This window comes from Mastomys coucha, unplaced genomic scaffold (genome assembly GCF_008632895.1).
Source record: "Mastomys coucha isolate ucsf_1 unplaced genomic scaffold, UCSF_Mcou_1 pScaffold18, whole genome shotgun sequence".
Lineage (NCBI taxonomy): Eukaryota > Metazoa > Chordata > Mammalia > Rodentia > Muridae > Mastomys > Mastomys coucha.
Genome location: NW_022196900.1, coordinates 114039722 through 114055546, shown reverse-complemented (window position 1 = coordinate 114055546; position 15825 = coordinate 114039722). Strand labels below are relative to the sequence as shown.

The 15825-nt window shown below is 50.9% G+C and overlaps 1 protein-coding gene across 1 annotated transcript; it reads left to right on the top strand.

Moving 5' to 3' along the window:
* Positions 1-207: 207 nt before the first annotated feature.
* Positions 208-1677, top strand: Actrt2 (actin related protein T2). The gene has a single exon (XM_031376999.1). It carries the CDS (start codon positions 433-435, stop codon positions 1564-1566), a length of 1134 nt encoding a protein of 377 aa, XP_031232859.1. The 5' UTR covers positions 208-432; the 3' UTR covers positions 1567-1677.
* The last annotated feature ends 14148 nt before the right edge of the window (positions 1678-15825 follow it).

The window sequence follows — 15825 nt, the reverse complement described above, 5'->3', positions numbered from 1 at the left end:
CTCCTTTACAAGACAGGGCCTTCAGTCTGCCCCATTCTGAAATGAGTCCTCTGAGGTGAGGTCCCTAGGCTTATCAACATTACCCACGACTTTCCCTGCTTAGTACCTCACCCTTGAGGGGACTCTGGTGTATAGAGCCCCACTGCAGGACTCTGACATGCACTAAGGACAATTGTTACTTCATTGGATTGTTACATACCGGGCAACCACCCTTGAAAAGGCCTCTCAGATCCAGGCCTCCTGAGAGGAAAGCAGACCACCTAGGAGTATGGAGGGTTCCCGGGCACTGGGGTGGGTCTGCTAGCTGTGCCTGGGAGGCCTCCAGGAACCCTGGAATCCTGTGAACTTCCAGGGCAACCTATTGTGACACGAACTGGCCCAATAAGGCTCACCTGGTTGTATTTTGTGTCACCAGAAGGGATTGCCACAAACATGTTTAACCCACTGGTACTAGATTCTCCTTCTGTGATTGTTGACAACGGATCTGGACTCTGTAAGGCAGGGTTGTCTGGGGAGATTGGGCCCCGTCACGTCACCAGCTCTGTCGTGGGGTACCCGAAGTTCAAGGCGCCCCCCATGGGAGCCAGTCAGAAGAAGTACTTTGTAGGAGAAGAAGCCCTGTTCAAGCAGGAGACCTTGAGCCTGCACTCCCCCATTGACCGGGGTCTGGTCACGAGCTGGGACGATGCAGAGAAGCTCTGGAGACACCTCTTTGAATGGGAGCTGGATGTGAAGCCCAGCGAACGACCTGTGCTCATGACAGAGCCCTCCCTGAACCCCAGAGAGAATCGCGAGAAGACGGCAGAGATGATGTTTGAGACCTTCAATGTACCTGCCTTCTACCTGTCAGACCAGGCAGTGCTGGCACTCTACTCGTCTGCCTGTGTCACAGGCCTGGTGGTGGACAGTGGGGATGGGGTTACCTGCACTGTCCCCATCTTTGAAGGTTACTCCCTGCCTCACGCAGTCAGCAAGCTTTATGTGGCTGGCAAAGACATCACAGAGCTCCTCACCCGGTTGCTGCTGGCCAGTGGGCGAGCCTTTCCATGCCCACTGGACAAGGCCCTGGTGAATGATATCAAGGAGAAGCTGTGCTATGTGGCCCTGGAGCCTGAGGAGGAACTCTCTCGGAGGGCAGAAGATATCTTGAGGGAGTACAAACTGCCCGACGGGCATGTCATTTACATCGGAGACCAGCTGTACCAGGCTCCTGAGGTCCTGTTCTCACCAGACCAGCTGGGCACCCACGGCCCAGGGCTGGCACAGATGGCATCTAACAGTATAGCCAAATGTGATGCCGACATACAGAAGACACTCTTTGGGGAGATTGTCTTGTCAGGGGGGAGCACTCTGTTTCAGGGGCTAGATGACAGGCTCCTGAAAGAATTGGAACAGCTGGCTTCCAAGGGGGTCCCCATCAAAATCACGGCACCGCCTGACCGCTGGTTCTCCACGTGGATAGGTGCCTCCATTGTCACATCTCTGAGCAGCTTTAAGCAGATGTGGATCACGGCTGCAGATTTCAAGGAGTTTGGAGTGTCCGTGGTCCAGAGACGGTGTTTCTGAAGGGCTGGACGGTCCCCGGTGGCCAGTGTCCCTTGCAAGGGACACCCATGGGAAGAGAGCTTCTCCCATGGCCTTTAGAACCACATTTAATTAAAGATGAATAGCGAAGCACTCGACTGTGGCAAGCTTCTTTCGTTCTCTGAAATAGCAGGGTTGTTTTTGAGTGTGAGCATATATGTGTCCATGTGTGCATCTGTGTGTATGTGTGCCTATATGCGTTTGTGTATATCTATGTGTCTTTGAGTTTGTGTGTGTCTGTGTGTGTGACCATGTATACATGTTATGTCTGTGTGCATGTGTATCTGGCGTGTGTGCGTGTCTAAGTATGTCCATATGACCTCAGCCATCCTTCCTCAGGAGACTCCATACCTTGTGCTCTGAGACAAGAGTCTCTCACTAGGCCTGGTGTTGCCCCTTAGGCTAGGCTTGCTGGCCAGGGATCCTCCTGTTTCCACTCGCCAGCGTGGTATAGCAGGTATGTTACTGACTAAGCCATTTCACTAGGATCCCAGCAGAATCTCTGTGGTTCTATCCGCAGCCCTTGCCCTGCCCTTTGTTTTGAGAGATCCTTGGGCCACAAGCCAAAAGCTCTACCTGGAGCCCTGGAGAATCTTCATCTTAAGGGTCTCAGGTAGGACTGAGAGCTGGTCTTCTGAGAGACTCAGAGGTCTAGACTCATGGTGGAGACTTGGCAAAGTTGAAGCAAGAAGATCCAGCCAAGGTGTCTCCCATGGGATGCTGTCACAGCATGGCCACCACCTGAATGTTACTGTGGAATTACTTTGTCTCAAGCTGCTCTGGGTTGCCAAGGCTGGGGCCAGTTTTACCGATGCCACCTCCATGCCATCCTGGGATCTCAGCAGTCAAGTCAGACAGGTCCAGTGCCCCTGCCACCTCATCCAGATAGAGCTGGGGTCCAGGACTGCAGGTGCCAGTTGATAAGTGTAATGAGTGCAGTCTGCCATTGGGTATTCAGGAACAATGCAGGAAGACACAGCAGCACAAAACCTATGGCCACCAGAACCTCTGGAAGGAACGTGCCAGATGACTGCTTAACTTCAGACTTCTCACGGGGGTAGGGAGGGGGTGGGGAGGAAATTCTCCCATGTGAAACGACCCGGTTGTGGTCCCTTGTTATGGCAGCCAGGGTGGCTCTCCTGTTACTCTTCCCCTAAGAACTATCCTCCACCCTCAGGAACCTCATTCTCCCAGGATACCCACACTAAGAAACCTGGTTCGTGTACTCACTCATTCACATATCCATCCATTCATATATTCATCCATGAATCCATCACCTCCTCTACCACCTCATTTCTTCACCTGCATCCTCACCTCACAAGCACTCAAAGGAAGCTGACCAGCCCAGAGCATGGTTGTGTATGCTACAGGCCTCTGGGAAGCAGATGAGGCTTTTGAAGATAGATAGGGAGAAGTAATCTAGGAGGCCAGTAATCGAGGCTGGCTGACCATAGCGGTGATAGAGAAGGACTCAAGAAGCACAGAGCAGAATCCCATATCCCTCAGCTGGTCCCCAGCTTTTGTCTGTGTAGTGCGAGTGCACCCGGGGGTTTCAGACTCTGCACACCTGTCAGGACCAGATGCTGTCCAGATGTGTGCTGTAAGAACCTAAGAGCCCCAGGTGTAAAGTTCTCCTGGCCCTGGGCCCTGGCCTCCTATGAAGTTTTAATATCCCAATGGGGATGCTCCCAGGGGTAGGAGGGAGGGAGGGAGGGAGGGAGGGAGGGAGGGAGAGAGAGAGAGAGAGAGAGAGAGAGAGAGAGAGAGAGAGGGTAAACGTGGCACCTGCTAGGGTATGAGTCTGAGCAGTTTTTCTCTGGGGAGAATTGGAACTAGAATGAGACTGGGTTCTGATGCTCCCCTTGAGCCACAGGGTAGGGAAGAACCTCTGGCTCCAAATGCAGTCCTGTATGCCTCCCCATCTCCCTTTTTCCCTGGACATTTGGGCTGAATAAGACTCTGGAGATTTCCAGGATCCTAGTCCTCTGTGCTAGTACAGGAGTCAATGGACTTAATGCACAGCCCATCTAATTTCTCACAAGGGAGATGCTTTGGTGCACTCTTTAATCCCAGCACTTGGGAGGCAGAGGCAGGCAGATTTCTGAGTTCAAGGCCAGCCTGATCTACAGAGTGAGTTCCAGGATAGCCAGGGCTACACAGAGAAACCCTGTCTCGAAAACAAAAAACAAAAAACAAACAAAAAACAAAACAAAACAAAAAGTTCAGATTGATGCTTGACAATCCAACACAGAAAATTCAGAGATGGGGTTGCTGGGAAGACAGGTCATCTTGAGGGCCCAGCAAGCATGTGGGCAGGACTTCTTCCCAGGGCTGTTCCTCCTAGAAACCCTTGAGGACTCCAAGCTAATTCAGGGGTGGCTTCCAGCCTTCCCAAGACGTAGACAAGGCAAGTCCCAGGTGGGCTTGGCTGCAGGAGGAACAATGTCCCTGGGGCCCAGCGTGTTCTATTCTTCTCCAGGATGATTATTTACAGATGGCTGACTGTCTAGAGGGAATGGGAGGCTGCAAGTGGAAGGGCTGAATCCCTGGATTCTGAGCTAGCTGGTTGGTACTCTCTAATGTGAGGGTATGGAGGACGGGTTCCCTGGGCCTCTGTGTGTGATGGAAACTAGGGTTTATTCCCTAAACCTGAGTGAGCAACGTGGTGCCTCCCCCACCACAGACTTTGTTCAGAGACAGAACCTGAGCTATTCCCAGACTCTAGGAGGCATGCCCAACAGCTCAGCTTGCAGGAGCCATCCTCTCACCTGGCCCCAGGTGAGAAATCAAAGCCAGTTCCAGTCTTGTTTTATCACAGGTAGAAACCTCTACAGCCCAGGACACTGGCTACGAGGAAACCTGCAGTTCCCTCTGTGCCAGGTCCTACCTAGCTGTGTGCCTGGTTGTCACCAGGCCACTTGTATAAAACCTCTTTAATCCCTCCCCCTCCCCAGTTTTCATTTTTCCTACAGATGCCCGTGGTTTCAAACGTGTGTGGTGCTTCAGGGCACTGTCATCGGATAACAATACCCCAGTAGAGGAAACAATGTGAGTATTGTCATGGCTGGCCTTGGCTCTGGGCAGGAGAAACATAAGAGTCCCTGGTTATCACACCCATGGGGAGCAGGGCTGGGCTCCAGCTCACACGAAGACATAATAATTTTCTCCCATTATTCAAATCTCCTGTTTCTCTGGCTCCACCTTTTGGCTGCAGCTGCTGGGCTGTGAGGGCCCTGCATACTGGGACATCTTCACACCTGGGCCAGCTGGGCCGTGTCCAGGGGCCCATTGGCATTAGGGAGCCAGATACTGCTCCCAAGGCTCCTTCAGGGGCCAGGGCAGCAACAAGGGCACCTAGCAGGGCATTTCCTGAATCTGCCCCCTCCACAACACTGTTGTCTCTTGACCCAGGGCCCACAGTGCTCTGGCAGAGCCAAGGATGACGTGGAGGCTGGGAAGAGATGTGATCAGTGGGTGGAGGCAGCCCCTCGCCCGCCTACACCCACAAGAGCCAACTCTGGCCAGAGGTGGCTGCTCTTGGCTCCTGGAAGCCAAGGCACCATGTGGCACTGCCAGCTGCTGCAGGGTCGAGAGGCCCAAGAGACCCTACCCGTAGCCTGGTGGGGCAGGGTACTTCCCAGGGAGGCTGCTCCACCCAAGGAAGGCTGCCCAGGCCTTGTCGCAAGGAGGGAGCCAGTGTAAGTGGATACCTCACCATTATGCAACCCGGGGTCTGTGAGGATGGGCTGCCTGCATGGGCCAGCCAAAACAAGCACCATCCCGGCTCCAGAGTGTGAAATCCTCAGTCCCAATTACAGGGGGGAGAGTGGGTGAGGGCTGGACACCAATTGCAGAGTCTTCCTTGGAAGAGCAGCCTGCTGGGAGGTCTGGCCCACTCTTGCAGTCAGCCCGGCCCTACAGCCACCCCAGAGCCTCAGGGAAGGCAGGAGGTCTCTTCCAGAGTCTTCTCCTCTTTCCCCTAGTTAGAGAGGGACATTTCACACACAAACCCTGTGCGTGGTGTGGAGGAGGAGGGGACAGCAATACTTTTTGCTCTCTTTCTCTGTGCTAGGATCGAATGGTGGGTTGACGTACTGTGCCTGGCAGAGATTCCCACAGGAGCCATCTCATTTCAGGTGCTGACAACCTGGTCATCACTGGAGAGTTACCATGCAGAGGTGACACACATGTGAGCCAAAAAAGCAGGGTTATGCTTGTTTTGATCGCCCAGGGTATCCTAGAACCGGTCGGGGCTGAGAGCATTGTGACTACCCCATTGCATGAGGAATGGAGGGCTCAGAGGATGTGTTCAAGTTGCTGGAAGTAGCTTGCTTGCCTTTGGAGTGAGAGGCTGCTGGGAAACTGGGGGTCAGGAGGAAGTAGACAAAGGAAGAGTGGGGTCCTTGGTGGGACCCTGATAGAAAAGAGGATGCCAATCATCTCCAGGTACCATCCATGGTCAGCAAGAGGTGGCAGCCACAGGTGAAGGGTATATGTGACAAAACCTTTCCAGGGAAGACACGACACGTGTCTACTTAACCCAGATAGGTAATCCATAACAGAACAAAGTGCAGCTACCACCAAACTCTAACTTGGTGAGTTTTTTATGGGGCAGAGGGGGGTTACTTTCAGGAACATGACTGAGGAGTTACTTGCTGGAGCAGAAAATGACTCAAAGATGGCTACATCACCAGAGGCTACCCCAGCTTGGATGACAGACCACAAAAGCTGGAACCTGCACAGCCTGTAGACAGCTCAACAGGTTAGAGGGTGCTTTTTCCAAGTGATTCAGTTGGTCCAAAGGTGGTCTAGTCAGATGAACTGGCTTTTGCTTCTTCCCGGCAGCTGGTTTGGCCTTGAGTCTCCTTAGCAACTTGGCTCTTTTTGATCAAAGGGTGACTCTCAACAGGAAGGGGCCTAGAGAGTCTAGTCAGTTTCAGGGACTTCCTGAAGCTCCTTCGAGTTGTTTACCATCCTGTTTAAGGAGTTTCCCTGTAGGATAAAATGTTTCAATCTCAGAGAAAACTGTTATACAACAGGGGTGGGGGTGGGGCACATCCTTGATGGACTGCAGAGGAAAGTCTTAGAGGCCATTCTTACATGTCAGGCAGAGGTTGATAGGCAGACAGAAGCAGCTTTGTGGGAGGTCTGCAGCCTGAGCCCTGAGTGAGAAGATCTATGACGGGTGGGGTGAGCGTCTCCATCTTGCAGGAGCAGGGGCAGCCTTTTATCTCACAGGAGCTCAGAGACTGTTTCCTATAAAACTCATCCCCAGGAACATAAATCAGAGAAGAGGAAGTGGGGCTCCATAAAAGCCTGGAATATCAGCTCTAGCCAGTGTATGTAGCGGGTAAGAACGGGTAAGGAGGATAAACAGAAAATCCTGTGCTCCAGACAGGCTCATTTGAAGAAAAGCTAACTAAAGGCAGCCTGCTCTGCAATCCCTGTCCCACGCCCCCCTGCAATCCTTACCCCCTCCTCCCCACCTCTGTGCCTGAGTGTTCCTGCCTAGAACCAGGGACTGGCCAGAAATATCTGGCCATGACAGCACGTGGCTCAGAAGCCCTTGGCTGAAAGCTGAAAGGAGGAGTCTAGGGTGGGGAACAGCAGTAGTTTCTAGGCAGAACCATGCCAGCGGATAGGGACAGATGGCACCTCCAAACCACCTGTCTTGCAGGGGTCTTCTCTGGACAGTGTAAAGGGCACTATAATTTCCAGGTTAAAAGCTGTTCACGAGAGGAGGTGGACCCAAGTCATCTGCTTGGCTCTTCAGCACAGCCACCAGGGTAAGGGTGACCATAGCAGGATGCTCCCTTCAGAAACTTTACAATCTTACCAAAGCCCCTGCTGCTCAGGACGTGTGTGTGTGTGTGTGTGTGTGTGTGTGTGTGTATGTTTTATATGTAGTAGAAGCAGGGTTAGGGTTAGGCAGCAGAAAGAGGGCCATCTTAAATGGTCTCTGTCTCCCTGTTCTGTGTCTCCCTGACAATCAGCAGACCCAGAATCTATCCATCAGTCTAAGATATGACCCAGTCTATCTATTTCTGCCTTTTCTGAGTCAGACACCAGGGAAGAGATTGGGGCATTAAAGACAAAGCTGGAGATGAGACTAGAAACAAGGTTCCAGACCTCAGGGGACAGGAGGGGCTTCTGGGGTAATGTTGACTCCAGTGTAGCCTGGTACACTGCAGGTCCTTAGGCATGGGCACTTATGGTAGTGGCCCTCACAGATTAAGAGCCTTGGGCCTCTGTCCAGCCACTCATAGATGCAGCCACTTACAAATCCTCGGCTCAGAAGACAAATCCACTCTCCTTGCATCTCTCAGGGGCACATCCCTGGTAGGACAGCACTGTCACAGGATTTGTGAACCCTTACTGAGGGTGTTCAAGAGCCTGAGCTGTCAGACTCCAGGCTTGGGTCTCTACTGTCCCCCTGAACAGGTAAATGTACCATTCAGATCCAGTCAGCTGCCTGCTCCATCCCCCAGGCCAGGCTGTGTACAGAACAAGAGCCTTTTGCTTCTCCTCTGATGGAATGGGCAGTGAGGTAGGAATGTAGTGTGTGTGTGTGTGTGTGTGTGTGTGTGTGTGTGTGTATGTTGTGTATGTGTGTATGTGTGTGTGTATGTGTGTGTGTGTATGTGTGTGTGTGTGTGTGTGTGTGTGGAGGGGGGCAGTGTTGAGGATTCACATTCAGCAACCAAAGGGTTTTCACCCTTAACCGAAGCACATGCCAAGGATAAATTGACCATACCTCCACCTCAATGACCCCTGTAGGGTATGTAGTGGGTGCTGTCCATCCCTTTCCCTGACGATTTTCCGAGAGACTCAAGCATCTTTCCAGGAGACAGGTGGGTTTTGTGACAAGAATAGTGGTAAGGCTGAATGTCCACATGACCCAAGCCACATGGGCTTGCTTCAGCTCTGTCTCTGCCCTCAGCTGTCCATGTGGCCATCACATCTGCTGTCCTCAGAGATCAGACATCTCCCCTCCCTCTCCTTGAAAGATGCCCCCTGAGTCCTGTTGGTCAGCCTATAGGCGCTTCTGCTCCTGCAGCTCCAGGGCCCCCAGCTCAAGCTACCTGCCCATGGGCAGAGGAGGTAAATGTTTATGGCTACATTTTATTTATTGTTTATCATTTATTTCTTTTTGTACTTTGAATGTTTAGGCGAAGGCAGTGTCATCGAGGAGCATCCTAGCCACGGCCTTGTTTGTTTGTCACTGCTTTCTACTCATACGAACCCCCAGCGAGGTGGACATGCCATTCCCAGGAGTAGGGGACTTCAAAGTGATGAAAGGTGGTACCCACGTGTTGACTCAAACACTGGTTTGATATTGCTGTGGAGATTTTTAAAAACATGATCACCACTCAGGTCAGGAGTCTTTGAGGAAAGCAGGTGCTCCTTGCGGTGTGGGTGGCCTCCTAACATCAGCTGAAAGCCTCAAGGGAAATGACAGAGGCCTCTGAAGGAGGGCTTCTACCTCCTGACTCCGGACTGCAACCTCAGCTCTTCCGGGATTTCCATACCAGCACATCTGCCAGGGCAGCAGTCACATGAGCCAGCTGCTTAAAATAAATCGTGACATTCACCTGTGCAAACAGACACATGAATGCTCAGAGTATATGCAGATTACAACATACATATGTAGACACAGAGCCTTGCATTCATAAATAAGCTTGCACACACATACAGGAGTATATATATAGACTATTGTACACACATTCATGCACAGACTTGCACAAGAATGTCCAGACTATTACACACAATATATGTACACAGCATAGAACATACACACAGAGTTAGGCATAGAAATATACATTTGTGAAGATACATGTGCCAGGATACAGAACATGCATAAACATGAGATATGTAAATCATAACATACACATATTCACAGAGGCACATATGTGTATATAAGGAGCACACATTCAATTGATTTTTCCCCCTAGATTGATTTTGATTTTTTACTTTCTTTTCCCTAGATTGATTTTGATTTTGATTTTTGATTTTATTTTATTTTTTGAGGACCACTGTGTGGTCCAAACTGGCCTTGAACCCACAGCAATCTTTCTGCTTCAGCCTCCTAAATGTTACAGGTGTGAACAACCAAGTCTGGCTCCAGCTAGATTTTCTGAAACCTAGTAAAGAAGAAGTAGGAGTGAACCTTTCAAGAAAACAAACAGAATTTCAATCCTTGTAACAAAACCTCAGCAAAGCCCAGACTTAGAAATCAATCCCAGGTTACCAACAGCACTTGGGTTTCAGGACCGGCTGTGAACCCCCATATGGCCAGCTAAGCAGTTCAGAGACTCCACCAACTGCCAGATCTTAGTCTCTGGAATGGGTTGTGACTGGCCCTATGGCTGAGAGGTACATGAAAGGAGCTCCTGACCTGGTGTTCTGGTCATTCCCTACATCAGTGCCTGCTTCTTGGGATGCCCTGAAGTGCCAGGGTTCAGTGTGTTTTGTAGAGTGGAAAAACATACCAGGATTAGGGTGTCCCAGGCATTCGTACATATATGCAAATGCCCATACGTTTGCATTCCTTCATGGGCTGTAGAGAAAGCATGTTCATTAGTGAGCACACAGGTACAATACATAAATGTCAGCACACAGAGGCACTGTAAGACAACAGCTCTGGGCTCAAGTCAGCCCCACCTCTACCTGGCCCCACAATGACCATTACATAGCGGTAAAAATTAGTTCTAGTTCAAACCCAATCTTGCAGAAGCAGGGTCTCCTAAACAAGGTAAGGTGGGGAGATGGGTAAGATGGGGAACCTCCCAGAGCCAGGAGGCTTCTTGGATAATGGTGTGTTAAGCCTTGGGCTCTGCTCCATCCCATGTCTTCAGAATGAGTCCATGTGGCCCTCCACTGCCTTTGTCCCCAGATCCTCAGAATGATGACCTTAAGAAATGGGCTGAAATATCAGGGTTCAGACCCCATTGGCTGTGTATTCTGTACTGGATGCCTGTATGTACAGAGACTGCAGAATGTTAGAGTGTCTGTTCTTCTGACATGTGGGCTGTCACACCATCAGGGTGAGCCTCTAGTTTCTTGGTCTCGTTCTGGACCCTTTTCTTTCCAAAAGGGCTCTCTTTCTTCTTCAGCAGGCTGCACATAGAAACAGTCCATCGAGGGTGTTGGGGAGTACAGCCCGCTCCTGGACTCACTCCACCCAGACTCCATCCTGAGCCACAAGCTTCCAGGACCTGAGCTTTTCTCATAACCACAGCTCTCTGCTGTTTTAAGGTCAAAGGTCTCATTCCAGGGGCTACCTACCTATGCAGATGGGACCAAGAGAATCAGTCCACTCTAGTAGGAGATAGACAATGGGGTACTAACAGGTTCTCTGGATCCACTCCCCCCTTTCCCTTTCTAGTCAGCCCCTCTCTGCTCCAGACCTTAATAGAGCTAGAGTCTGAGTAACTCCAGTGTTTCTGCTGGGACTTCATGAAGCCAAAGCCATTCTTTCCATCGGGGTTACAAAATCGGTTTTAATTTTACCATCTCTCTCCCTATTGTGGGACGAGTGAGACCTTCCACCCCTTGGCCACAGACAGAGATGTTATGCAGGATAAAGCCATGGAAAGATAAAGAGGCCCCTTCTAGGAGGGGAGCTGGAGATAGGGCTTCTGACTGAGAGAGGCTGCCCGAAAGAGCTAGGCAATGGGTCTGTTCTTCCCCCAAGTAAGTTGCTGCTCTTTGGAGACACTTGGGGATGTGCAGAGGTCGGAACATAAGAGGGACACTGGTCGGAAACACATCGAGGCGGTCAGGCCTGCACAGCTGTGGGGCCCCACGGTCCGCGCAACGGAAGTGGCCCATCTTCTCATAGCCTGCTCTCATCCTGGACTAGAATCTCCCTCTGGGTAGCCTGCTAGGCTCTGAATGGGCATGAGGCAAAGTAAGGTTCAGGCTGAGATCTCAGAGACCACATGTGAGTGCAGAGAGGTCACAGCTACCTGTTGTTTCAGGAAATACTGGGAAAAAAAAAAGTCTCATTCCCACTCTTAAGTTGGCCTGGCCGGCCGTGCACTAGTGGGTAATGGCCAACCTGTTTTTATCTCGTGAAGACTCTGACTCACCACGAAAAATCTCTCCACCTAGCTCACTAAGTTCCCACTGGCAGGTTGCTACCACGACAGCCCCATGCTTCAAACCCCCCATGGCCTTTGTGGTGTACATCTGGCAAACCTACACTTTGCCACCATAACCTTTCTCTCTTGAACCCAGAAGAGACATGAAAAGGCAGCACAAACTTAGTTCAGAAACAACAGTAACTCAATCGTTGGGCACAACAACTAAAACCTAACCTTGTAAGCCTTATTAAATCTAAATCCTCCAGTGGCGGATCCATCAGGCCACACTAGTAATTACATCTTGTCCTCGTGCTATCCCCTTCCAAAACGCCTACTCGCCCAGTGATTGGTTCTTTTATTCATTAGGGGATTGGTTCACAAGAAGTCACCTGAGTATTACTCCTTGTCCACAGTCCCTCCCAGGAGAGTGGAATTAACATCCAAACACAAAGAGCACCAGGCGCATCCTCTGTGGAGTGACAAGGTGGCCCACAAAGTGGGGCTCAGCAGGACCAGTTCTGAGGGCCATTCTCAGGATTGGGAAGATGGCAGTAAGGGGACCTTGGTCTTCGCATCAGTAAGGACCCTGCTAAGTGGGGTTTCCTCTTAAGTTCCTGGTAAAGCCTGGACCCAGGATGGTAGGCTGGGGTGTACTGAGGTGCAGGAATGGACCCCTCAGGGGTAGCTGGATGAAGGTGAAGGTCTTTCACAAGAAAGCGAGCTCTGCTGAGAGCTGAGTTCACGCCAGTAAGGGCAGCTGCTGGGAGAGGTTGCCAGCCTCCTGGTCTGACTCCTCTGTAAGTTCTATTTACCCTGCACCCTACCTCCTGCCAGAGGTCTAAGCAGCATGGCCCCTTGCCAGAAGCTGGACCAGCTCTCAGAGTCCCAGCTGCCAAAACCAGAAGCCAAACGTGCCTCTATCTCTATGGTCACTCAGACTTGGGATTTCTACTCTCGTCACAGGAAACACACCAAGATGGTGGAACTGGCCTTTGACCTGAGACATGGCTTATGGCTGATCTTCATCATCCATTTGCCTACATTCGGGAATCACCTAGGAGATTGAAGCTTTCAGAGAGGATTAAGTGAGGGGGAAGACCCACCTGTGAACTGGGGTCCTGAGGAGAGCCATCCAAGCTCTGGAATTTGTCTTTCTCTGCTTCCTGATCCACAGAGATATGAGTAAGAAGCTCTCTGCTCCTGCTGCCACAGCCGCAAGTCTTGCAGTTCTGTGCTTCCTTTATGGGATGGATGGCACCCTCAAATCATGAGCCAAAGTAAGTCATTTTCAATCAAGGCCACTAGAAAAGCAGCTGATGTAAACCCCAGCTGAATGGCCCTTCATGGCGCTCCACTGAGGCCTCCCACCCCCGAGCCCCAATCTGCAGGTTAACCAACCACTCCTCCTGTAAATCTTATGACAAGCCTGAGCCCTGTAAGAGGGCAACAACAAACCACCAGCGTGTTTGTCTCACTGGATACCGTGGGCTGGGAAACTATCAGCTCCCCCCCAGGGCTAGCCTCAGCTCAGGTACCTAAGGCTCTTCCCTCACAGTGCCCTGCTGCTGCTGCTGCTGCTGCTGCTGCTGCTGCTGCAGGGTTGGCCCTTGTGTGACCTCCCCTGGTGCTGGTCTTTCACTTAACTTGCCTGCAGGAGGGACCTGAGGATAGTGAGATCTCCCTTCAACTCCCAGCTGCACAAGTATCTCCACCATGAAGAACGTCAGCATCAAGAACATCAGTGTCTTTCTCAGAGATCCAGAGGCAACGGATGCTGCTGTGGGGTGTGAGACATGGCCACCCATCATTATCACCATCCAGTGCTAGCCTGAGCATGTCAGAGAGAGGAGCGTAAATCCTTGCCCTCTCAGAGTCTGGCCAGGGCAATGACAACAGGCTCACCTGAATCGATGGCCATACTGAGAGATGTCAGGCAGGAGGATGGGGTTATTGAAGCATGTCAGTAGAAACTTTAGCTTTGAAATGCACACAGGGGCTGGAGAGATGGCTCAGCAGTTAAGAGTACTGACTGCTCTTCTAGAGTTCCTGAGTTCAATTCCCAGCAACCACATGGTGGCTCACAACCATCTGTAATAGGATCTGACACTCTCTTCTGGTGTGTCTGAAGACAGTCACAGTGTACTCATATACATTAAATAAACAATATTTTAAAAAAGTTAGTAAGTTGAAATGGACATAGAACTTTCTAGATGTCCCCCAGAGACCTCTTGTCTGGCAGGCCCTTTCCAGCATCTGTGAATTCCAGATGTGTGCTGTCCACACTCTTTATGAGCTGTTCCTTTCCATGAACAGGATGGAGTGAACGTGTCTAGGATTCTTGCCTCAGAGAGAGTCTGGGGAGGGAGGGGCAGTTAGTCCATTCTGTGGACATCTACAATGGGTGTCCACAATGATGGCAAAGTCCTTAGTCTCCTGGCTGCCCAAAAGTCTTGATTCCATATTGTCTTTTGAGTTCACCCCTCTCAATGAATTGGGTTAGTAAAATGGTTGCCCCATTTAAAAAATAAAAAAAGTTGTCTCAGAGCAATGGTTTCAGCCTCTTAAGAAAATATAATTTTATTTCCTTCCAAGAACACTCAGAAATGGCCTCCTTCTCCAGGTCCTGACAACTAAGTTGGGCAGGAGAAGCAGGAACAACATAGTTAGAACTGGCTGAGAGTTCTAGGTCTTGTGCAAAGGTCTTGGGGCTGGGGGACTAGGAAGCAGCTAAAGACAGTTTCACTGACACTGTCAACACCCTGGCCAGGTCTGCACCCAGGGATTCTTGCCCTCACCGTCCTTCAGTGACCTTGTTCCTGAGGTCTCCTCACTGCCTTAGAGAAGTTCCCCTTCTTCATGTGCCTCAGGCTACCACAGACAGCATCTAAGAACCATGTGCCAAGACAGCAAACCAGTCAAGTTTCAGAGCTCAGCTCTGTGACCTCAGTAAGGGCAAGCTCCTCATGTGGAAAATGTAGACAATGTGAAAATCTTGTAGAGGAGAAGAAGTCACAGACAACAGGGTGGACACATGAGAATGAAAGCTGACACTGGTGGCCAGCAGGAGGCAAGCTTCAGCTTGGGCTGCTTCCTTCAGCTGTGGAAGCCACCTCTCGGGAATGTAGAGTCCCCCTCAGCACACCTTGGAAGAGGCCGCTGGAGCGGCTGGTGTGGGTTCCAACACCAGGGTAGACAGGACTGGAATGGGGTGGTAGAGAGGGCCGGGTGGGGGGGAGTCTCTTCTCATGGTCTCTGTCCCGCTGAGATGCAGCTGGGACCAGCTGGCCCTTCTGCTGCTAAACCCTGAGACTGGAGGGGGCATCCCCCTGCAGCAGCCTGGGAATACTGTGGTGTAGTTGTCAGGCTCTGTGCTGCAGGGAGGCAGCCCTGCCCCTCCCGCTGGAAATCCACCAGACAGATGTGCTGGCTGGAGGGCATCAGGTTTCTGGAGGACTCCATGTAGCAGACCACCCAGACACTGGTCAAGTGCACTGGGCAAGCCAACAGGGACTGTGGCCCAGGACCGACCCATGGGGTGGTCACAGGGAGGGAAGACATGCCCTCCCCCTTTCAGGACTCTGGGAATGCCAGATTTTTGGAGGCAAAGGGCACACAAGAGGAGAAAGAGACACAGAGACAGATGCCAATGCTGGGTAATTAAGCACTTCCAGCCAAGCCTGAGGTATTGTATCTGCCCCCTGCCCCTGTCAGAGAACTAAAGAGTCCAGCTACCTGAGCTCCTCATTCATGGATGCGGCTGCCACTCCTCAGCACCTGCCTCTGTCATTTTTCACTATCTTGATCCTTTCCTTCCTCCTGTGCCTTGGGCAGCCATTCTGGGTATATGAATGGTGGTAGAACATGTGTATATATTATACATACACATACTCATACACACACACACACACATTTCTGTGGACATGTTTAATGTATATCCTGTGTGTATATATGTCTATTTTTGTGTATATGTGTGCATATGTGTATATGTGTATGTATACATGTGTATGTGTATACATGTGTGTGTATATGTGTGTATGTGTATTATGTATGTTTGTATATGGCAGTTATACAAACAGGTATGTGTATTGTATGTGCATGTTATATTCTCTGTATACATGCTCTGTGTGTACTATATGCTATATATATATGTATTCTG

Excerpts from the sequence above, each read along its gene's own strand:
- Actrt2 (XM_031376999.1), top strand. The coding sequence starts at position 433 with ATGTTTAACCCACTGGTACTAGATTCTCCTTCTGTGATTGTTGACAAC.